General features: G+C 42.5%; 2 protein-coding genes across 2 annotated transcripts; both read left to right on the top strand.

Annotated features, from left to right (window-relative positions):
- Positions 1-1,938: 1,938 nt before the first annotated feature.
- LOC308095672 (piwi-like protein 2) lies at positions 1,939-17,677 on the top strand (the record flags this gene model as incomplete). The annotated part of the gene is made up of 23 exons (XM_080442716.1): positions 1,939-2,577; positions 3,053-3,158; positions 3,884-4,004; positions 4,250-4,413; positions 4,666-4,759; positions 5,048-5,158; positions 5,695-5,812; positions 6,556-6,680; positions 7,059-7,139; positions 7,300-7,413; positions 8,059-8,247; positions 8,937-9,021; positions 9,278-9,367; positions 9,705-9,845; positions 9,978-10,091; positions 10,257-10,445; positions 14,515-14,616; positions 15,185-15,301; positions 15,406-15,494; positions 15,775-15,880; positions 16,420-16,673; positions 17,111-17,218; positions 17,521-17,677. 23 exons carry the CDS (start codon positions 1,939-1,941, stop codon positions 17,675-17,677), a joined length of 3,414 nt encoding a protein of 1,137 aa, XP_080298842.1.
- Positions 17,678-19,405: 1,728 nt separating this feature from the next.
- On the top strand, positions 19,406-23,450 carry LOC308095671 (lipoyl synthase, mitochondrial-like; the record flags this gene model as incomplete). The annotated part of the gene is made up of 3 exons (XM_080442715.1): positions 19,406-19,422; positions 20,976-21,127; positions 22,375-23,450. 3 exons carry the CDS (start codon positions 19,406-19,408, stop codon positions 23,448-23,450), a joined length of 1,245 nt encoding a protein of 414 aa, XP_080298841.1.
- Between the last annotated feature and the right edge of the window lie 356 nt (positions 23,451-23,806).

Raw genomic sequence — 23,806 nt, 5'->3', positions numbered from 1 at the left:
TTACTTACTTAAGTAAAAGTAATAATAATACTGCAATCAATGTAATCATTTTCAATGACTTGAGTATACAGGGCCCCAATGGAAACAAGCCATAGGCTTTCTTGGCTTTAAAATCCTCATAGCAGACCTTTCCTGTGCTTTTTTTGCAAACTGCTATTAAAGTATTCAATCAAACAAAAGAAATACTCTGTTACATGTAAAAGTCCAGAACAATTTTTACTTTGAATAAAAGTACTAAAGTGTTGGTATAAAAATGGACTTGAAAAAAGTATTAGTACTCATTGTGCAGACTGTCCCATTTCTCAAGTATTCAAATATCTTAAATGTATAACTTTTTTTTTTTTGTTGAAAATAGCAGATCTACAAGCTTACAATGCCTCACACCAGCGAGGCATTGTGAGCTTGTAGATATGCTATTTTCACAATATTAAGTCTAGTCAAACTAAATGTAATGCCTCAACTCCTAAATACCAAGTGCTTATCATGGTGGGGGGGACCCCTTTGAGAACCAGTGCCTTAGGCTTAATTCAGTTCTCAAACATTTTCATGTCAAGGACCCCCAAAATGATATGTATTTGGCAGCAGACCCCATCTCAAAATATTTTGTTCCAGGAACACCCCAGAAGAAAAGATTTGAGTTACAAAATGTTTGCTTTAAAAATATATGTATTCAAAGATTTGTGCACATTTTCACGATTTTTCAGAAATGGCAGATCTTCAAGCTCAGCTATGAGCTTGTAGATCTGCTATTTTTGTATAGCCAAAGTATATGGATAAAGGGGTTAAAATGATTGTGATGCTTTGTTAATATTTTTTTCTGGGGACCCCCTGGTACCCTGCAAGGACCCCTGGGGGTCCCCAGACCCCACTTTGAGAAATAATGGCTTAATTGACCTACTGCTTTTAGTGACTGCTTTTAAAAGGGGGTGTGTGTGTTCATTTGGGCATCACTTCCTGTTGTCACTCATTCAATTAATTTGAGGGATCAAATCAGTCAACAATAATATGGGAACACAACCTGACAGAAAAAAAAAATGTGTCTGTCTACTTTCCCTGCAAGATCATCCTCCACACAGCTGATTCAAATCACTCAACAAGTACCATGTTATCCCCATGCAGAGATTCAGGCTCACAGCCAGTGTTGCCATGTCTGCTTATTCTAAGCATATTGTTAAATATTGGTAGTTGCAGGTTGCGTTTTTTTTGTTCTTGTTTATAAAGTGTAGTTGCTTATTTGGGCTTGCTTGATAATGTTGTTTAAACCAGTGGTTCCCACATTTTGTCGTGTCAAAGACCCCTAATTAATATGTAATTGTCCACGGACCTCCATTTGAAAATATTTTGTGCCAGGGACCCCCATACAGGATTTGTGTTATAAATATTAAAAATATTTCACTTCAAATAACAGACCTACAACCTTGCAATGTGTCGCTGGGAGCTTGTAGATTTGCTGTTTTCAAATAGCCAATGTTAAGTTTATTTTGGGCTTGTTTTCATTAGGCTGCACTAGCGCTCCTGCTTTCGTGGGGCGGGTGTATAGAGGCTATGTTTTCATAGACCTGGCTGCTTGTTTCTCTTGCGAAATCTGGCAACACAGGTCTCAACAGCAGCTTGTCAGAATGAAACGCAGGATATTAGACTACAGCTAAGAGCAAGTGTCAAGAGACATTGATCATTAATTTGAATCAGCTGTGTGGAGTGGAATGATTGACAACAGGAAGTGATTCCCGACATTCACCCAAGGGCTCAAGGGACACTGTAAACATGTGGATAAAGACCTCATGGCCTGACATAGATTGACCAGGTCAATTTGAACTTGCCATGCCAGTTGTAGTTGGAAGTCTGCCAATGCCAGTTACCATTATGTTAATCAATGTGTGTTTTTTTTCTTTATTCTTTTTTTGTTTTTTTGTAGAACACCACAAGTGTGATTTTAAAATGGATCCAAATAAGAAGCCGTCCTTCCCCGGACTGCGGGGGGCCATGCGCTTCCCCTGGCAGCAGCAGCTGGGGCGAGGGCTCCCGACCGAAGAGCCGGGTCCCGTGGGACGCGCCAGAGGCCTGGCCTTCTTGACCGAAGGGCTTGGCATCGGAAGAGCCCGAAGCTTTCCTCCCCTGGCTGGTGATTCGCTGCCCATGCCAATTGGGAGAGGAGGCCCTCTGCCCACTGGTACCCTGCCAGTGCAGTTTGGCCGTGGAGCACCTCTACCCATCGACGCCCTGCCAGCGCAGATTGGGCGAGGAGCCCCTCTTCCCACTGGTACCCTGCCAGTGCAGTTTGGCCGTGGAGCACCTCTACCCATCGACACCCTGCCAGTGCAAATTGGGAGAGGAGCCCCTCTTCCCACCGGTACCCCCCTGCCAGTGCAAATTGGCCGAGGCGGCCCTCTGCCCACCAGTTCACTGCCAGTGCAAATTGGTCGAGGACCTCTTGCCGCCGATGCTACTGTGCCAGTGCAGATTGGGCGAGGTGGCCCTGTGCCCGCAGATTCACCGGTGCAAATTGGACGAGGAGGCCCGCTAGCCACTGAGCCTCCCGTGGGATTTGCTAGAGGGATACCTGCCGGCATTAAAAGTGTAAGATGACATGATTGTGTGCAGCCTTAGCTCTTAATCTGTCGGTCTGTTAATTTTTGTAATCCATTAAGACCGGAACGCCTCATTTTACATTTCTTTGGCTATTCAAAAATGGCAAGATATACCAGCTTGTAGATCTGCAATTTTTTGAAAAATTGTGAGTCTTTGTGAAAATCTTTGAATATGTATTTTTTAAAGCGAACATTTGTAACTCAAATCTTTGCTTATGGTGATTAATGTCTTCTAAATCTTAACAGTTTAAAAAAAAAAGATTGCATATCTACAAGCTCATAGCGAGGCACTCTGTGCCGCGCTATGAGCTTGTAGATCTGCAATCTTTTTGAATAGCCAAAGAAATCTAAAATGACACAGATGTGTTTCCGGTCTTATAATGGGTTAAAGTAACAAGATATTAAATAAAATTCTCCTGTCTATTATAACTGCTTATTTTCTCCATCTTTTTCTGTATGCACAGGGTGATGTCCCTACTCATGGCAGGGGGTCCGCTCTGGTAGCCATGTTCAGGGGTATGGGCATTGAGCCTTTACAGACTTCATGGGGCCGAGGTGGCCCACCCGTAGGTGAGTTTTACAAAAGTGTAAATATTAGGCCTCTCACAATTATTACACAATCGCAATTATTTGAGATGATCGCTATTATGATCGGGCTGGGGCGGCACCTGTCAGCGAGGAGTGTTGTGGGCGGGAGGAGTAGGACTACGTCCTCCCGTTGGGGGCTCCTCACTGGCACGTGAGTCAGTAGGATACGACAGCAGTGACAACACAGAAATGTGTGTGGGGAGGAATCAATTGGCATAATGACTAAATTGGGGGGAAAAATGGGCCAAAAAATTATTAGCTACTCTAAAGTAAAAAAGAGAAGGGGTTATACATTTTCAAAAATAGTGGAAATAGCCGATTTACAAGCTCACCACGTGTCACGTGGTGAGCTTTTAGATCGGAGATTCAAAAATAGCAGACATGCAAGCTTCAAAAAGATTACAAAATTAGCAGATCTACAAGCTCATAGCATGGCACTCAGTGCCGCGCTATGAGCTTGTAGATCTGCTAATTTTTGAATAACCAAAGACATTTAAAAATGACACGCTTTAATGCGTTAGACCTGTACTGTATATAGACCGGGAACGCATCTGTATCACTCGTCAATCTGTCTCTTTCAAAATTGACCTGGAAAAAAAAGCCTATCGGCAGACCACAAGGTGAGGTACAGTAAATGTATTTTCCCATCGAAAGGAGGTGTCATTCACCCTTCCTTGTGTTTTGTTTTGTTTTGTTTTGTGTTGCAGGGAGGGGTGAGGGACCTGGGCATCTTGGAGCAGAGGTGAAAGAGCAGGCTCCTGCACCCGTGGGAGTCCTATCTGGCCCGGGAATGGGACAGGCAGAAGAAGTGATGGGCAGAGGAGCCAGGTAGGTCACTGGTCACCACTTTCTTTTTTTGTTGTTGTAAAGAAACAGCCCATGTTGGCCGGTGATGAAATCATAAAAGAAATGAACCAGACAGTTGTCTTATTTGTAGGGTTCAAGTTCTTCCGCACTTGCCATTTTCACTCTGACTCTCATGTGCTTGCCAAGGCTGCTAGTAAAATAATTGCAGAAAAAACATGTTCTTCCATCAATGTCTAACTGTCATTGTTGTTGTGAATTGTGAACAGTTTCCTTGGGCGAGGGATTATGCCAGGGGTTGGCAGAGCATCCATGCCTCAACTGGCCGTGGGGAGAGGACCCACTCAAGTTCTGACCCCTGGGCCCATCCCATCCAAAGGGCCTACCCCAGCCATACCATCACCTCCAATCCCCCAGGGTTCAGACTACACAGGTATGCTATGAAAGCACATTTTTACAATCTTCCAGACCTTTCACAGGTACGGAGGAATACAAGAAAATCAGTTTGAGAAAAATAATGGAAATTCATGCACCCTCATATTGAGCATTTGTGCGTTGCAAAATAATCTATTTAAGTTAAGAGGATAACTTGCATAAAATGTCGGATGTATGATTTGACCTGTAATTTTTGATAATGCATATAAAAGAAAACATTAAACTGTGTGTCCCCTCTTGCCCTCTTAAGATGCCCCAGACGCCAGTTCCCCTCTTGTCCTCTCCAAAGAGGCCCCACTTGATCCTGGTCTGACGAGGGCAGAACTCAAAATGGAGGCTACACGGTAAATGTCATTTTTCAATATCAAATTGAGTAACTTTGAAAAGTGTACTGTTATTTGCTATCTTACAGTGTCTCAGATTTGTCACGATGCTGGTTTCTAGGCCAAGGGGGAACCCCCCCCCCCCCAAATAAAACTGCCTTGTGATGAAAGTGACACGATACTGACATCCACTCTGCCCCACCCTACAATAGAATACTAATATCAAAACGTACTTGCTACTATGTAGTGTGCTCTGCGTGTATTTATTATTTGATTATTACATGTTTTTGTGCATCTTGCTGTCACCAGTGAGCCACTGAATAAGATTGGAAGCAAAGGAACCACTGTGACAGTTGGCTCCAACCAAATCCCAATCTGCTGCCAAAATGAGGCCGTCTACCAGTACCATGTGACCTTTACGTAAGTAGTACACTGACACGTCGGTGTCTTGTCTGTATTGGTAGCCCTTCACCACTGTAGAAATGTTTACCATCACTGCTTCCATTATAACCATCAACTAACTGACTAGAACTGTATTTTATAATAAGATGAGAAATAAGGATAAGAAATAATTCATCAGTCATCACGCTTCTGTGATTGATAGTAGTGCTAAGTAGTGCTAAATAGAATCAGGATTAAAATTCAAAAGTAGCAGATCTACAAGCTCAAAACGCTTTGCGCCGCGTTTTGAACTTTTAGATCTGCTACTTTTTATGCTTAAATGCGACACATTGTGAACTTGTAGATCTGCTATTTGTGTGACACTGTCGTACGATCAAGTAGGGCATTATTATTTTCATTTTTTAAAACGCAAGTTGCAATGTATAACGATGTATAGCTAAAATGACACCAATGCTTTACTGGTTTTAATGGGTTAATTGGTTATTAGAAGTACACCATTGAAGAACACCATTGACTTTGTGAGGTTGAGTAATCTTTTCCAAATCTCCTTTCAGGCCAAACGTGGAGTCCATAGGCATGCGGTTTGGTATGCTGAGAGACCACCGCCCAACCACAGGGGAGGTTGTGGCCTTTGATGGCTCTATACTCTACCTGCCGGTCAAGATGGAAAAGGTGGGTACAACCATTTCCTCTTGTCAAGTCAATTTTGCAACATTGTTTTCTCACTGAACAGTAAACAAACCAACATACAGTAGAAGTGTATACAGGGTATCTGCACATTTCTAAAGTTAACTAACTAGACCTTTTTATTTGCAAATATTACGTGAGAAAGAGGCAAACATTGTGAAAATAGCCGATTTACAAGCTCACAACACCTCGCAGTGAGTTTGTAGTCAGGCTATTTTCACAATTTATCTGTGGAACAGAGTCAAACTAAATGTCTACAATTTCAAGTGCTTGTCAGGGTGGGGGGGGGTCCCCAGTTCAAATATGATTATTTTGGGGGGTCGCAGCCTGTAAAGTTTGGGAACCCTTGCATTATGTGATACTGATGTGATATGGTTTGTTTCTTTTATTCAGCAGAAGCATGCAAGGGAGTATTTTAGCTATAGCCATAGATTAGATTTGGAATTTGTACAAAAAAACAAAACAGCATTGGGATCACTTTGCTATTTGATTTGTGAACATGTTTGAATCAAATAATATCTTGACACCCAGAATCCATATCTCATCCACTCGGATAGGGATAACAACTTGTGTCACGAACCACACTTATGGTCTCCTCTAATTCCATTCCACCAATGGCTTTGTCCTGTGTGTCTCCTACTATACATTGTCCGTCCCAACGTCCCCTGAATATCTCAAGAGGAGTGTCCACACATATTTACCATGTGTTACCTTGTCCCCTGATGCAGGTGGTTTTCCTGAAGAGCGAGAGGAGGACTGACAACCAGGAAATCACAATCAAGATTGAGATGACCAAGATCCTGCCTCCCCACTCGGACCTCTGCATTCCGTTCTACAACGTGGTGCTGAGGAGGTACAACAGGGTTTCTATGCATGTCTGGATAAAAGTGTTTTATTTTATTGATAAGACTGTTTCAGCATATACTGCAGTTAAAACGTTTTAAGCCACTGCACACAGCCACTTCTTAAGAAACCAGTCCATTTGCCATTAATCCTAAAAGCCCCTTTCACCAAAGTAACTGGAGCGGCTAATTACTATAATCAAGATGGCAATTGAAACATTTGAGCATAACTGACAAAGAACATGAGACATTGATAAGCAGTATGTCACTCAATCATTGATGTTTTTTTGGACTTGAGTTGTTTATAATGACTTTATTGTCAGTTAGGCACTTCAAACTATCCAATGAAGTGTTGTAAATATTTTGTATGTCTCTCCTATTCATTCCAGGTTGATGAAGATAATAGGATTGAAGCTTGTGGGGCGTAATCACTACGATCCCCAAAGCGCAGTAATTCTGGGAAAACATAGGCGAGTGTTCATTTTTGTTGGCTTGTCTAAGGGTTGATGTTTCAACAGTTTACGTATTTAACAAAATAATTGTTATAAAGATGTTCTGACTGCTGCCAACATTTTAGCCTTGGCTGCTATCCTATCCTATTCAGAACCTTTTGTTTCTCTGTCATTGTAGGCTGCAGATTTGGCCAGGCTACGCCACCAGCATCAAACATACGGATGGTGGCCTGTACCTGTCTGTGGATGTGACCCACAAAGTGCTGCGCAATGACTCTGTGCTGAATGTCATGTTAGTGCACTCAGTATTATTAACCCATTTAGACTGGGAAAGCATATTGTGTCATTTTAGATTTCTTTGGCTATTAAAAAAATAGCAGATATACAAGCTCATAGCGCGGCACAGCTTGTAGATCTGCTATTTTTTGGACAAATCGTGAGGATGTTTTTGATTTAAAGGGAACATTTTTAACTCAGCTCTGTGCTTCTGGGAGTCCCTGGAACAACATATTTTGAAAATGCATATAATTTTGGGGATCCATGACATGGAAAAGTTGGAGCACCACTGATCTAGCAACATACTGTTAAGATTTAGAAAACCTTTTTAGATAAATATTTGCCCACGGACCCCCATCTCAAAATGTTTTGTTCCAGGGACCCCCAGAAGCAAAGATTTGAGTTACAAATGTTCGCTTTAAAAATATATATATATTCAAAGATTTGCCCAAATGTTCACGATAAAAAAAAAAATAGCAGTTATACAAGCTCGTAGCGCCACTCGGTGCCACGCTATGAGCTTGTAGATCTGCTATTTTTGAATAGCCAAATAAATCTAAAATGACAGAGATGCGTCCCTGGATTGAATGGGTTTATATCCAAGAACCTCATTGACCTCCACTGCTATGTGGTTTTGACCTGTGATGTCCTTTTCTTCCAGGACGGCGTTCTACCAGCAGAGCACACAGAGCTTCCAGGACGACTGCACCAAGGAGCTGCTGGGCGCCATCGTCATCACCCGCTACAACAACCGCACCTACCGCATAGACGACATCAAGTGGGACAAGTCGCCCAAAGACACCTTCACCATGGCCGACGGCAGTCAGACCAGCTTCGTGGAGTATTACAGGTAAGCAGTGGTGGAAAGTAACGAAGTACATTTACTCAAGTATTGTATTTTGTACTTTAAAAAAATATATATATTAAGCCGGCATGAATGACTGTTCTTCTTCATGCCATTATTGCTGGATCTTCAGTATTAAAGTACGGTTGGTCCAGGTGCCAGGCAAAAACCTTAAAAAAAACACACACACACACACTCTCTCACGCACACAAATATGCAGTAATACTACAAGGTCAAAAATAATGACGACGCACCCAGATAATCTTCCAGTTCCTATTTAGAAAACGAGTGCAATTACTGCTGCAAAACTACTGAAATCTCTCCTTGATTTCAATAAGGTAGACAAATGGGCCTTAAACCCTAGACACTTTGCTGACCACTTTGTTGTCCTTTTTTCCCTCTAAACTAAATCTCTTTGCTGAAAATAGATTTTCAAACTATCAACGTGTCGCAACGATACAATGTGAGCTTGTAGATCTGCCATTTTCTCTGAATGTTTGCCTATGTTTGCCAAATGTTAAACCTTAACAGAGCCAACAGTGAAAGCCTTCCCTTTTCCTTAAAACAATTGTCCTCATACTGTATTTTACGCAACGCAGCACAGACTGTATTTTACACGGCACCAAACTTGTATACATAATTCAAATGTTCCTATAATTGTGGGTTTGTAACTTGTTGTCTTGCTGTGTCAACAGTAAGAACTACGGGATCACCATCAAAGAAATGGACCAGCCCATGCTGGTCCATCGGCCCAAGGAGAGGTCCAAGCCTGGAGGGAAGGTACAAAGACATTGAGGGCTTCCCAGTATGACCTCATTAAAGTACTTGCACCAGACTGCCCTCTTGTGGCTGTATTAAAAAAAAAACTCCAGAATCTCCTCATTTTGTATTTCACCGACATTTATTTAGCAATTTCCGATCAGGAGTAAATAAATAAGGCAATACATTCTATTTTATGTAAAGCAGTTATGATACAGCAGTTAGTTACAAAGCACTAGAGAAAATGACTAAATCACATTCTGGTGTTTCGCAGCAAATCCTTACAGGGGAGATCCTTCTTGTACCTGAGCTCTCATTCATGACCGGTATTCCTGACAAGATGAGGCAGGACTTCCGCGCCATGAAGGTAAAACTGTATTGTGTGTGTGTGTGTGTGTGTGTGTGTGTGTGCGTGTGCACTGCCCAGGTGCTGTTAGGAAACTATTGTGTGTGTGCTGCCGTGCCCAGGGACTGCTGTTTGACGTCCAAAGTCCATTAAGCAAATGCAGCTTTAATTACAGTGCCTTCTGGAAAATGGAGAACATTTATTTAATTAATTGAAGAATATCCACCCAAATGATTTATTTTTATTTCATTTTAACACATTTTAAAACCTTTTTGCTTAAAATAAACGAATATACAGCAGAAATCCCCCCTGGCATTAATAGTTATCTTACCATGACATTGCTTTTATGTTCCATTAGGACCTCACCATCCACATAAATGTGAGCGCTGACCAACACACCCAATCCATCAAGCAGTTGCTGAGGAACATCAACACCAACCCTGAGGCTCTGACTGAGCTGGCTCGATGGGGGCTGGGCGTTGGCACAGAGATCCTGATGGTAAGACCTGACTTGGCCAAGTGTACAAAAACCTTTGCAGACTGCGTGTGCTTGTAGTGTGTTCTTGCAAACGCCAATGCATCCGTTTCTTATGGTTGCACTCATAGTGTATGTTCTGTGTGGTTGTTTTAGACCCAAGGTAGGATCCTGCCCATGGAGACCATCTGTCTCCAGACAGCATCCTTTGTCACTGGCCCCGACGTGTCCTGGTCCAGAGAGGTTACGAGGGAACCTGTCATCAGCTGTGTAAGTGTGTGTGATGCATGTATGTGTGTCAGTCTTACACTCGGGTCCAATTAACTACAGCCTGGTTCCCACACAAGGATGATGCGTAGATGTTTGTACTAGGTTAAATTTTCCTAAATGTAACCTCCATCATGGCTCATCCGTCTCTCTCTGAATTAATCTCAGGTCCCCTTGAATCTTTGGGCTATATTCTACCCCCGACGCGCTGCGGAACAAGCCGAGGAACTGGTTTCCACTTTCCTCAAGGTGGCCAAACCAATGGGATTGCAGCTACAGCGGCCTGTTCGGGTGGAACTGAGGGATGACCGCACTGAGACCTACGTGAAGACCATCCACTCTCATCTCACCAGTGAGGTAAGACCATCCACTCATCTCACCAGTGAGGTAACTAGGGATGTCCCGATCACGTTTTTTGGCTCCCGATCCGATTCCGATCATTTGATTTTGAGAATCTGCCGATCCCGATTTTTCCCGATCCGATCAAAAAAAAAAAAAAAAGCATTCAAGTTGTCCCTTAGGGTTATTTTTTTTATTTGAATGACAGTATCCAGTCTATCCAACATGGATATAGCTTCTTTTTTTCACACTAGCATTGGATCAGTTGTGCAACATTGGATCAAAACAAAATAAAGCTTATCAGTGGTGCACCACAAAATAACCACGTAAGAAAATTGAGTGCATATAGTGCAGCCAGTAACATAACAAAAATAACTACTGGAAAGAGGTAGCTTGACTTCACACAAGTTCACAGTCAGTGACAGTTACTCACAAATAAGAAAATAAAATACAAAATTGGCTTAGTGCAGAATTCTAGGTTTAAGACTAGTCTAGAATTAAATGAACAGCAGCAGCTTAAAAGCAACATGAATAAACAAAGTATTATATTTCCATCTTACTGGAGTAACACAATTAAAATATAAAATGTAAACATGGACATAACTGTTTTTCTTTTTCTTTTTTAATCAAGGGACGGTCAGCCCTTGAATGTGAGCTGCACTCTTACTTCTTAGTTCTTACTCACTCTCACTCTCCTGCTTCACAATGAAGTGGAGGTTTTTTTTAAGGAAAATCAGCATCTCTACCTTGTCAGGCAAGAGCCGGTTCCTTTTCGCATCAAGGACGTTGGACACTGCACTAAAGAGTCTCTCACTGTCCACAGAGGTGCAGGGGGCACAGAGGAACCTGGTTGCAACAGCAGTCAGTGAGGGGAACCGTGAAGCATTCTCTTTCCAGTACTGTAGAGGATTGCTTTTCCTAGGGCTGGTTTGCTCTGAGAGATAGGTTTGTACCTGGACATCAGCTGATGTACTCACGGACCGGGTCTCTAGCTGATTCTCCTCCAAAATCTCGTCCAAGATGCAGCCCAGGCTGCTGCTTGCTTCCTGGCGTGGTGTCTTGCTCATAGGCTCTGCTGCCTCTGGCTCTACACTAGCAGCCCTCTCCCTCTCTATCTTCGCCACCTCCAGGATGAGGTTATCCTTGGCAAGCCTCAGGTTGTCACCGTCACCGGTGTCTGACTTTGTGAAGAATCTGAAAATAGATAAATGTAAGAATTACCCACAACAAAGAAAAACATAAGACAAGAGACATCACACAGAATAACAGTTAAGTCAGGCAACTGCCTTACTTTAAAAATCTAACCATTAACAGACCAAATTTTTAAGAACAGAAAAATAGAAATTGGCTTGAATAATGAATAGAATACTGGTTGGTTTGATATACATAATTCATAACATAATAGATACGATTATAGCGTTCAAATTGTACATTAATTTACTGTACTTGCCTGTCTTTGTATCTTGGATCCACTAGAGTGGCAATGCTGTACAGTGGCTCCTCCTCTACCTCAGCAAAGCGGGTCTCCACTGCCTCTAGGAGCGTGCTCTTCATTGTCTTGACCCCCTGGTCAGTGCTCTTCTCCCGAGAGAGTAGACGCTTGAGGGCTGTTTGAATGAATTAAATTAATGGATGGATGGTTCATTGTTGGCACTGTACTTGATCTGCTCTTTTTCCCTCTACACACAACCTCTTTGCCAAAAATAGCCGATCTACAATAGCCGATCTACAAGCACACAAGGCCTTGCAGCGCGAGGCCTTGTGAGCTTGTAGATCTGCTATTTTCGGTAATGTTCCCCCGAATAATAAGGATTCTAGAAGTGGTTTAAAAAAATCCATATTACACAAAGATTTGGCGGCCCCCCCTGTAGTAACTATGAGGACCCACTAGGGGTCCCGGACCCCCTGTTGAAGACCTCTGATTTAGAATATATTATAAAAATAATTATAGTAAAATAAAACATTTCTATTATTTTATTTAAACATGTAGAGAATAATAATTAAATTAATTATTATTATAATAACCTGTTATTGCAGGGATTACATCAGCTGCAGATGCAGTGGGATTGCTCACGTCCCTCGTGAGTTCCTCAAATGGAGCTAACACCGCAGCTGTCTTCTCCAGCAGGGTCCACTGGTTGGCTGTCAGTGTGGCTGGGAGGCTGTGTTCAGCTACATAGACAGAGAGAGCCCGCTTTTGCTCGATGATGCTCTGCAGCATGTAGAGGCTGCTGTTCCATCTCACTTGCACGTCCTGCTGTAGACGCTTGACGTCCAGCTTCAGATCCATCTGGATATCTGCCAGACGGGAATAGGCCAACGGGGAATGTTTGAAATGGCCTACAATTTTCCTCGCAGTGGCCAGTGCGTCTATGACGCTGCGCTGAGACAGTAGACCCTCATGGACAGCAAGTTGGAGCGTGTGCGCGACACAGCCCACACTCATTACTTCCATATCATCCATGGCTTTCACCATATTTCGCGCGTTATCCCGCAAAATTACATGGACCCGTGACTTATCTATTCCCCAACGGTTAAGCATCCCCTCGATCGCCTCTCTGACACGATCTGCCGTGTGAGATCCTCGAAAGTTCTGGGTATGCAAGGTTGCATGTTGTAAATTAAACTCTGAGTCGATCCACTGTGCAGTGAAGCTAAGGAGTGACATTGGACACACAGAAGAACTCCATATGTCTGTGGTAAATCCAAATGCAGGAACGTCTGTTAACATGGCTTGCAGGTGGTCTCGAAGCTTGTTGTGAAGGGCAGGCAGAGCTTTCTCTGTAAAGTAGTGACGAGAAGGCAGTTCATAACGTGGCTCCAATTGCTCCATGAGACCCCGAAACCCCACGTTCGCCACCACAGATAACGGCTGGTCATCAAGCGCGATGAATTCTGCTATCTTGGCTGTTATCTTTTTGGCCTTTTCACTGTCCTGGGGCATTTTCTCTTTTCTTTTAAAAGTCTCTGAAAGTGTCGGCTGTTTCAGTGCCGTTACCTGAGTGGCCGCTGTGTACTCGTCGTGTTGTGGTTTGTGTTTGTTTCTCAGATGGCGAATTAGATTTGTCGTGCCGAACGTAGCTTTGTTCTTTCCACCGCGCGGAACGTCTGCCTTGCAAACATTGCATTTGGCTGTTAGACTGCCTTCACTTTCAACTTTATAAAACTTCCAAACTCCTGACATTTTCTCTGTCCCGAGTCACCAGCTGGACGTAGCCTCCACGTTAGCCTACTGCTGCTAGTACCGCGTTGCCAGATTGTGAGAGAGAAGTAAGCAACCAGGCCTATGAAAACACAGACGCAACACATATGCTGTCTAATTTTAAACCAAAACTAAGGCTTTAGGATGACTTTAAGACGTGAGCATGGTTATTTTTGTTTTGTAACATTAAATAAAAATAAAAATAAAACATAAAAAAAAATTTATATAAATTTTTTTTTTTTCATTAATTCCCGATCTTTTTCTCCCGATTCCGATCTTTTAAAAATCACGTAATCGGCACCGATCACCGATCCCGTGATCGGATCGGGACATCCCTAGAGGTAACCTGAATCTGCTAAAAAAGCAGTCAGGAGTTAAATGAGTTATTACGACCTCTAGTGATGCTTAAGAACTAGGGATGCTGCTGATTTTACTACTGCTTTTACTATTACAATTCTTTATTATGTCATGTTTTTACGTATGTAACAATACAGGTCAAGTGCCTGCCGACTATAACTAAAAGGATTTCCTTGTGTGTTATGGTTGCCATGGTTTTGCACTTGGTAGATTCGAAAATGCTAATGATCAAGACATGGACAGTTGCAAGGGATATTTGGGGTGTCAAGGCAATATCATTTATTGTAATTTATTAAGTAATAAAGGAATCATTTAATCCCTAATACCAACACTGTTGTCATGGTATTCCTCACCATTGGCAACATAACACTAGTGATGTGATCGCTAATAGCTAAGTAGATTAATTTTCCTAATTAATCTACTTTTGGCACAGTGCTTGACAAACTGCTTGCAATTAGACACAAGTGGTAGGTAGCAAGGTATTAATTTCCAATGCCAAAAGTAATAATGATGTTTCTTTTCCTCCAGCCCAATGTGCAGCTGGTAGTTGCCATCATAACGGGAAACCGAGATGACTTGTACAGTGCCATCAAGAAGCTCTGCTGCATCCAGAGACCCGTGCCCTCCCAGGTTTGGCAACACTTTAATCTGTTGGCCATGGTTAACCCATTCAATCCAGGAACGCATCTGTGTCACTTTCTGGATTTCTTTGGCTATTCAGAAATCGTGAAAGTTTGTGCACTTCTTTGAGAGATCTTCTTTGAAGAAAAAAAAACAACATCAGTGGTGCTCCAACCTTTCCATGTCAAGGACCCCCAAAATGAAATGCATTTGGCCGTCGACTCCCATCTCAAAATATGTTGTTCCAGGGACCCCCAGAAGCACAGATCGGGTTTTAAAAAATTGCTTTAAAACATATATATTCAAAGATCTGCACATTTTCAAGATTTTTCAAAAATAGCAGATATACAAGCTCATAGAGCGGCACTCGGTGCCTCGCTATGAGCTATGAAAAATCTTGGAAACATTTTTTTTTTCTTTTAATTCAAAAAAGGATTAGGATTTAGAAAACATTTTTAAGAATCGCCTCAGGTCTTAATGGGTTAAAGGACCAGATGGGCTTCAGTACATGTCATTGTCTGTACGTTCACAGCTTGGGTGTGTCAGCTTTTTGACTTTATTTTTGCTTTCGTTGCAGTGCATCAATGTCAGGACCATTTCCCAACCTCAGAAACTCAGGAGTGTCGCCCAGAAGATCCTGCTGCAGATGAACTGCAAACTTGGGGGAGCGCTGTGGACCGTCAATGTCCCTCTGGTGAGCATTATTTTCTATAGTGCATCTTACAATGTATTCCTCAACCACTTATACCCTATCAACATCACCTCACCTGTCACCCCCATTTTGCTTCCCATTAATAGAAACAACTGATGGTGATTGGAGTTGACGTGAACCACGACACCAGCAAGAAGAAGCAGTCAGTGATGGGCTTCGTGGCCAGCCTCAACAGGTAAACCGACAGTGGTTCCTCTATGGTTTTATGTAGAAGTAATAATGAATTTTATTTATAATGCACTTTACAAACATTTGGATAAATCTCAAAGTGCTACAATGAACATTTTCATAAGAACCATCACACACCACTGTAAAAAAAGATCGAAGAAAGCAGAAATAAAACATACAAAAAAACATGAGGACATAAAGCCTGGAGGTAAAATCAGTGCGGTTGGGTGTATTTTAAATGGATGAAATTTTATCTCCTATTATTAAAACGTTTTCCTCTCCTGCAGCCTCATGACACAGTGGTATTCAAGGGTCATCTTCCAGACGGCCACAGAGGAAATCATCAGTGGCTTCCGGCTGTGCTTCCTGGCTGCTCTTCAGAAGTACTACGAGGTAAACTACTGCACCTCAAACACATGCATACTGTAGCCAGCAGGTGGCTGAGGTGGTCTAGTGACCCTCACCTCTGATCTTAAACCAACAGGGGCTGACAGATGGCTTCAAAGTCTGCCCCAACCCGATAGCGGGGCTGCACAACTTATTGAATGAATCAAGAAAATATAGTTTTTGATTAATTCAAGATTGTCACTCACTTATACAGATGCAGGCCTCACTTATACAGATACAAAGACTGCTACATGAACAGCTATACAATAAAACGACAGATGATGTATTTTCATCACCATTGTATAATAATTGTCAAATAATAATAATAAACATTGCAAATGTCCCTGCGATATCAGAGGTTTATGAAGCTGGAAAGTTCAACTTCTAGGGCTGTCTGGTTGACCGCTGGGATCCATTGTTGTTTCACCGCATTAAGAAAAGGAAAGAAATGCAGCCTTACTTGAATAGCCCCTCTAAGCTTAAGCGAAGAAAGGGCCCCAAGGGCCAATTAAATATTTCATAACGGTATATGTGTGACTTAACAGATGAACCACAGCTTGCCGGAGAAGATCGTGGTGTTCCGGGACGGCGTGGGCGACGGTCAGCTCAACGCTGTGGAGCACTACGAGATCCCACAGCTGCTGAAATGCTTCGAGACGTTTCCCAACTATGAGCCCAAGCTGACCTTCCTGGTGGTCCAGAAACGCATCAGCACCACCCTGTACTCCATCAGTGGAAATCACTTTGGGTCCCCTCCGCCTGGCACCGTTCTGGACCACACAGTGACGCACAGAGACTGGTCAGCCCTGGTTCTTTTTACTAAACCATCATGTGCTCTGTATGTGGTTACAGCAGTGGTTCTCAAACTCCTTCATGTCAAGGACCCCTGAATTAATATGTATTTTGGCCGCAGACTCCCTTCTGAAAATATTTCGTACCAGGGATGCCCATAAAAGATGTGTAGTGTTAAAATAATGAAATTCCAAATGCTACACTTTTTCCCCCCCAAGATTATTTTGAAAATGGCAGATTTACACGAACCGTTGGGAACTAGTAGATGGTTATTTTCAAAAGGCGGTACACATGGTTAAAGTGGTTATAAATGTCAGCAGGAATGTTCATCTTGTAAATGGAAGGTTTTAGCTGCATAATTTTTTTAGGTATGAAAAAAACTATGTAGCTTGTTGCTCACAGCCAACCTTAAAAGTAATGCAAGTGTTTCCTTTTTTTACCCAGGGTGGACTTCTACCTGATGGCTCATACAATCCGCCAGGGCTGTGGACTGCCTACACACTACGTCTGTGTGTTGAACACCGCCAACCTCGCACCAGACCACTTGCAAAGGTAATTATGTTTCAGTTTTCTCCCGTCTGGGGGGGGGGCTTAATCCATCTGATGGACCTTGGCATGTCATGTTTTGTCATGTCTTGTCAATCGGCAACGTACCAGTTCAACAAAGTTTTGTGCATCAGTGAAACAAGGTGGATCCCTTGTTATCAGGCTTTTTCTTCACTCGAAACTCGGGGTTTGTGTTTTTTGTTTTTATGATACACGTATGTGAACCCTGTTTTTTCAACCAGTTTTCTGCTTTTTTATTTAAAGATGTTTTGCTCTGTACCCCCCCCCCCCCCCCCCCCCAATACCAGGCTCACCTTCAAGATGTGCCACCTGTATTGGAACTGGCCAGGGACTGTGCGTGTCCCGGCACCGTGCAGGTACGCCCACAAGCTGGCATTCCTGGCTGGCCAGCATCTGCATGCCGAGCCGTCCATCCAGCTGGCAGACAAACTGTATTTTTTGTGATCTGCCCCACAGCCAGCTGACGCACTTGATGCCCCCGGCTTCCGCTCGCCGCTAAGTGTCTGCACAAGTGTTCAGTTTTTTTTGCTATTGGTGTGCAACATTTAGTTTCTTATGTTTATGACCTTATTTGTGTTTGTTGTCATAAACGGCATTTGTCTTTTCAGCCTACATTTGTTTATATTTTGTTTTATATTGAGTTAGGGTCCTCTTAAGAATATAATTTGATCTTTTGTAATATTTTGTGATGGGGTTACTATGTGTGGTGTTTTTTTTTGTAACCCCTATTTGTTAAATGTTATATACAGGTGCTTGTAAAAAATATATATATCATGGAAAGGTTTTAGTAATTCAATATGTGAGACTTGTATTCTAGATTTGTTAAACAAAGTGAAATATTTCAAGCATTTTTTGTTTTAATCTTGATTACAGCATTCAGGGCATCAAAATAAAAAATCCAGTATCTTAAAATATTACATAAGACCAATCAAAAACTGTATTTATAATAAGGTCTTCTAATATTTTGAAATACTGTATTTTCATTTTCATGAGCTGTCTACTAATTAAGATTTAAAAAAGACTGGAAATATTTCACATTGTGTAATGACTAGACTAGAATATAATTTTAACTTTCACTGTTTGAAATTACTTTCCACATTTTTTTCACATACACTTGTATATAGTTGCATGCTTCATTTTCTAATAAATGGGCCCTACTCATGACTGTATTTGTATATGTTGAACAGTGAGTTCTTTGTTTGAAAAACAATATATTGGTTGAGTCATTTAAAGTAGCTTGAAGTGTTTTATTCCTGTGAAAAGTACTTGGTTGGTTAGCATTTACCGAATGTCTGAAAAACAAATGGTCCTTACACATTAACCCAACTAGCAATGGCTCCATGCTGCTTCTCAGAAGGCATATTAATAACATCAAGTAGTAATGGTTGGAGTGTAAATTAGGGGGAAAATGCACACACGAAAAAGACCTATAGAATAAATATCTAAACATTGGGTGTCTGTCGAGGTGTGATAAAGGCTAAGCAATTTTATTTGTATTTCACATTTTAACAAGGCAAATTTTCAATATTTTTTGTTCTTTTACCCAGGGTAGTAGCTGAGCACAAGTGCTCATTTTCAGCAACGTCCTGCACACTAAAGAAACAGACATTAAAAACTGGCCGCTGACCAGTACAACCACTGTTGGCCACTAAGCAGCTTCACTGGAGCAGTTGGGGGTTCAGTGCCTTGCTTAGCGATGTTGGGTTAGCGGTGACCATTCACTTCGCCACCCAGATTTATTCCTGTTTTTTAGGACCCTTATTGTTCAGAAAGTGTTCAAATCACATCTTCTCTTTGTACTAAAATACTTCAGGTGAATTCTTTTTCTGCCACATGTCTTTTTAGGACCATAATGGTGTCCAGTTAAGATGTCGTCTTGTTGCCCAAGTCAACTAATGTCCCATGATGGAGTTGATTTTGCGACCATTTTGCAACACATACAAAGACAAATAAACCCACTTTTTCATTGACTTTTAACACCGGGATCTAATGGAAAGGTCACTGAGAAATGGTACAACCAGTCTTTATTGGTGAAAAACTCAAATATCACATTTCTGGCTTACGTTTTGGCATAATAACTTTCTTAAGTAATCAAAACATAATTTCACTGATCAGTATCATCCATCTCATCATCAAACTCCACCTCATCCTCTTCCCTCATCATCATCACCGATGACAGCAGCCAACAGGTCACGGACACAATACAGTACAACACACTCAGTATTACACAGTATACTGACAGGAGAGCTGCTTAACTGTACATGCTATAAAAGGTGACCTATGTCTCCATGCCATACATTCCTGTATAATGACATGGCAGTGCGGAGACTAGTGCACTTTAACCCTCTAACTGAAATTGTGCTTCTTTTTACTTCTTTTCTTCTCACCCTGTGTGACAGGAAGACCTGGGTGCAGTCTTCAGCCACAGAGTGCTAACAGCTTGATTTTTCTTTTCCTTGTTAAACAGAAACAGTGAGCATAATGGTGTACCACTGTAGTTTGAATTTAAGTTATAGCCTTCTTGTGTACTGAAGGACTCAAGATTTCAAGTTTAGTTTACCATTATGTCTGGTCCAATGCCCTGTCAAAGACAATGTTAACAGCCCATAGAGAATTTCTATTGACTGGGTTAATATCATTACCAATTCCCTGGAACTGCATTGTCAACTTCAAAGACTTGTGCCTACAGATGCAGTATGTTAGGTTTTTAAAAAAGCACTTACTGTACATAAGTACATTTATAAGCAGAAGGTTTACTGGACTCTTTGATATTTGGCAGGGTGTTCAGGATGTCCACTGCCCAGCTGCCTTTACTAAAAGCAATGACAACAGTCCCCTCTAGTGGAGGATCTTATCATTTTGCAAGTAGTATCGTAGTTAGAAATGGGAAGGGTAACATAAGATCATGTAATCATACAATTATATATTACAGTAGATCCAATATTGTTTATATACTGTATTTGTAGAATGGTTGCATATCTGTATTACTTGCCTGAGACCACACATAGTGACACAATATGGAATATGAGACAATATCATAGAGTTCTGCATCTGTATTCAACTGCTTTTGAATGCATTTAAACTGTTGCAGAATCAGAATCTGCTTTATTTGTCACATCACAGCTTTACATGTGTAAAAAAGTGGGTGAAAAAAAGTGACTAATCCTTACAGTTTTCTTTGTTTGAAATTACTACAGTTTTCTTTGTTTGAAATTACTATCAATGAGGACACCTAAATATTTAAAATGTTGGGCAACAACTGTCATTTCACTACAGTCTCAGATGTGTCATTTCTGCTGATCATGTTTTGGATACATTCAAAGTCACACAGGAATGTTTCAGCCAACTTTTGGTTCTTAAAAAATACGCTTAGTTTAGAGTTTAGACCATATTTCAAGGCATTTTTCAATGCATAATATCTTGTCTTCATACGATTCCATTGCTGTTCTGTTTGCCAGTGAAGGTTTACCTTTTTGTACTATTATTTCTTTTCTTAATATGTTCATACTGTTGGCAAGAGACTTCAAGATCTTTAACAGTTGCTAAATTGCTCCAATCTGCTTATTTTAATTAACCTTTTTTTCAGGCTGCTATGCACCCTACAGTATATGCACGCTGATCAAAGCGATGGTCACAGAGTTATGGCCATTTGAAGTGTTAAACACTGCAGTAACACTGACTGCTGCAGCGCCCCATATTTGTGCAACTTTATCTTTTTTGGTGTGGACTATTGTCATGACAGGCCCCTGAACAGTGTTTGTGCCAAGTTTGATGCTGATTGGAGCAACGGTGGGCCACACAAGTCCGGATGTTATGTCTGTGACATCCGCCATCCACCGTCGGTCCTCCCAGCCTCTAGGTATTTTAAGTTAAACACATGGTGCCAACAAGCAGGTAAGTATGAATTGGTGAAGGTGAAAAACAGGCGCTATGTATAAATGCAATCAATTCATGCATCTCCACCAGGATACTGCCTCTGCCTGCTTGGTAATGTTGGCCACCAGCCACTTTCTAGCCAGACCTTCAATCCAAACAAAACAGTCCTCCTCGGGCTACATTGAAAATGAGGGCATGCCTCGCAATTGTGACTCCGAGTTTAAATAAAGGTTATGATGATGATGATGATGATGATGATGATGAGACCTTGCTTGAACCATGAAACTTTCCGTTCTAGAAACAGTGTAGTAGTTTAACGCATGTGAAACACAGTTTTAGTTTTTCAGTTTTTCACCCAAAAGTCTAAAGTAAAGTTGACAGTGAAAATAGAACATTCAAAGAACAGAAAAAGAACTATGCATTCATCCTAGCCGGTTATGGCTAGCCGGTTATGCTAGCCGGTTATGCCGGTTATGCCAGGCCAGAATTGATCACTGGCGAGACAGTTCTGGCCCACGGTCTTATACCATTGTCATAGATTGTGTGCCCGGATTATGCCCAAATATGGACATGTCTTATGTCACAATACTGACGACATAAGTGACATTAATTACCTGGGCAACACTGGGTACTCATATAAATTATATAATTATTATACAATGATATATATACAGTATTCTGTAAATATATCTGCTGATTCCATCGGTATATACTTTATACAATATTCAACATTAATACACCAGTGGTTCCCCACCAGTTGTCCTTGGGGGGTACCAGGGGTTCCCAAACGTAATTAGTTAACATAGCGTCACAATAATTGTGTTCTTGATATACAAGCTCATAGCACTATGAGCCTGTAGATCTGCTATTTTTTGAAAAATCTTGAAAATGTGTGCATATCATATTTGAATATATGTATATTTTTAAAGCAAACATTTTCAGATGGGGGTCCACGGCCAAATGGGGTCCCTGGCATGACAAAGGTTGAAAACCACTGATATACACTATAAAATGTATTCTGATTGTGTTGTTATATAGCTAGACACACACAGTGCTGACATCATAGTACTATGATGTCATTAGACTGGGCTCTGAGTACTTGGTCTGGTGGTCACACACACCAGATGACTCGTGTGATGATGACGTGTCCATGGACCAAGGGATAATGGAATTGGCAGACACCTGCTCGCCAGCATCTAAGTTTCATCATGGCACTGAAACAAGTGTTTGGTGTCTCGCGTGGTTTCTTTGGTAATCGCCTGCAGGGGTTGAGTCCCCGATTCAGCAGCCAACACGCGTATGGAAGTGGCATGACAACAACAGTAGTCACCGTGGGAAGGACGTGTCTAGTGATGATGACGGACCCGGCCTGCAAGACTTCATCTCCGGGGAGCTGTCAGAGAAGAGCAGGTGGGCCGAATACAGGGTCAACCTAAAGAGACAGAAAGGAGGAGAGAGGCTCAGGCTTCCTCCGTGGCTGAAGACCGAAGCCATTCCGTCCGGGAAGAACTACAACCGGATCAAGAACACGCTGAGAGATCTGAATCTGAACACGGTGTGCGAGAAGGCCAGGTGTCCTAACATTGGGGAGTGCTGGGGAGGAGGGGAGCACGCCACGGCCACGGCCACCATCATGCTGATGGGCGACACGTGCACCCGCGGGTGCAGGTTCTGCGCGGTCAAGACGGCCCGCCGGCCCCCTCCCCTAGACGCGGACGAGCCCCGCAACACCGCCATGGCCATCGCCGCCTGGGGCTTGGACTACGTGGTCCTCACCTCCGTCGACAGAGACGACCTCGAAGACGGAGGGGCGGAACACTTTGCGAAGACCGTCTCCACCCTGAAGGAGATTAATTCTCGCGTCACGGTCGAATGTCTCACTCCCGATTTTCGCGGCGACCTGGTGGCGGTGGAGACCATCGCCCGGTCCGGGTTGGACGTGTACAGCCACAACGTGGAGACGGTGCGCGAGCTGCAGAGGCACGTGCGCGATTCCAGGGCGAACTTCAATCAGTCGCTCGCCGTGCTGAAACACGCCAAAAAGGTCACGCCCACCTTGCTTACCAAGACCTCCATCATGCTGGGACTAGGAGAGAGCGACCGGCAGGTTCTCGACACCCTGTCGGAGCTGCGGGAGGCCGGGGTGGACTGTCTGACCCTTGGCCAGTACATGCAGCCCACCAAGCGCCACCTCAAGGTGGAGGAGTACGTGACCCCCGAGAGGTTTGCCAGCTGGGAGGAGGTTGGGAATGAGCTGGGTTTTCTCTACAGCGGGCCCCTGGTGCGATCGTCTTACAAGGCAGCAGAGTTCTTCATAAAGAATTATGTTTTTGAGAAGTAAAGAAACTATTCACAAGTTTCCTAGGGCATGGTGGGCATCACTTCCTGTCGATTTGATCAGGTATCAGGGATCAAATCGTCAGGAAGTGATGCCCACCATTCCCTAGGAAACTTGTGGATAGGTTGTGTCACAAAAGAGGCTATGCGCGTGACATCACCCAGAAGTTATGCGGGAACGCTGCTTCCAAACTCCAATGCTCCATGCTGCTCAATGTTCAGTCTAGATGAGGGGGGTGTGTCCCGGTGGAAAAGTGACACATGAACATACTCTCTATATTTCATTGTTGTTGTTGTTGTTGCGCTGAAACCACATTGAGTTGGGATGTTTTGTACATAGCAGCACACCTTTAGATATGT

Source organism: Gymnoscopelus braueri (assembly GCF_963280865.1).
Source record: "Gymnoscopelus braueri genome assembly, chromosome: 11".
In the NCBI taxonomy this organism is placed as follows: domain Eukaryota; kingdom Metazoa; phylum Chordata; class Actinopteri; order Myctophiformes; family Myctophidae; genus Gymnoscopelus; species Gymnoscopelus braueri.
This window is presented reverse-complemented; position numbering and strand designations above follow the sequence as displayed.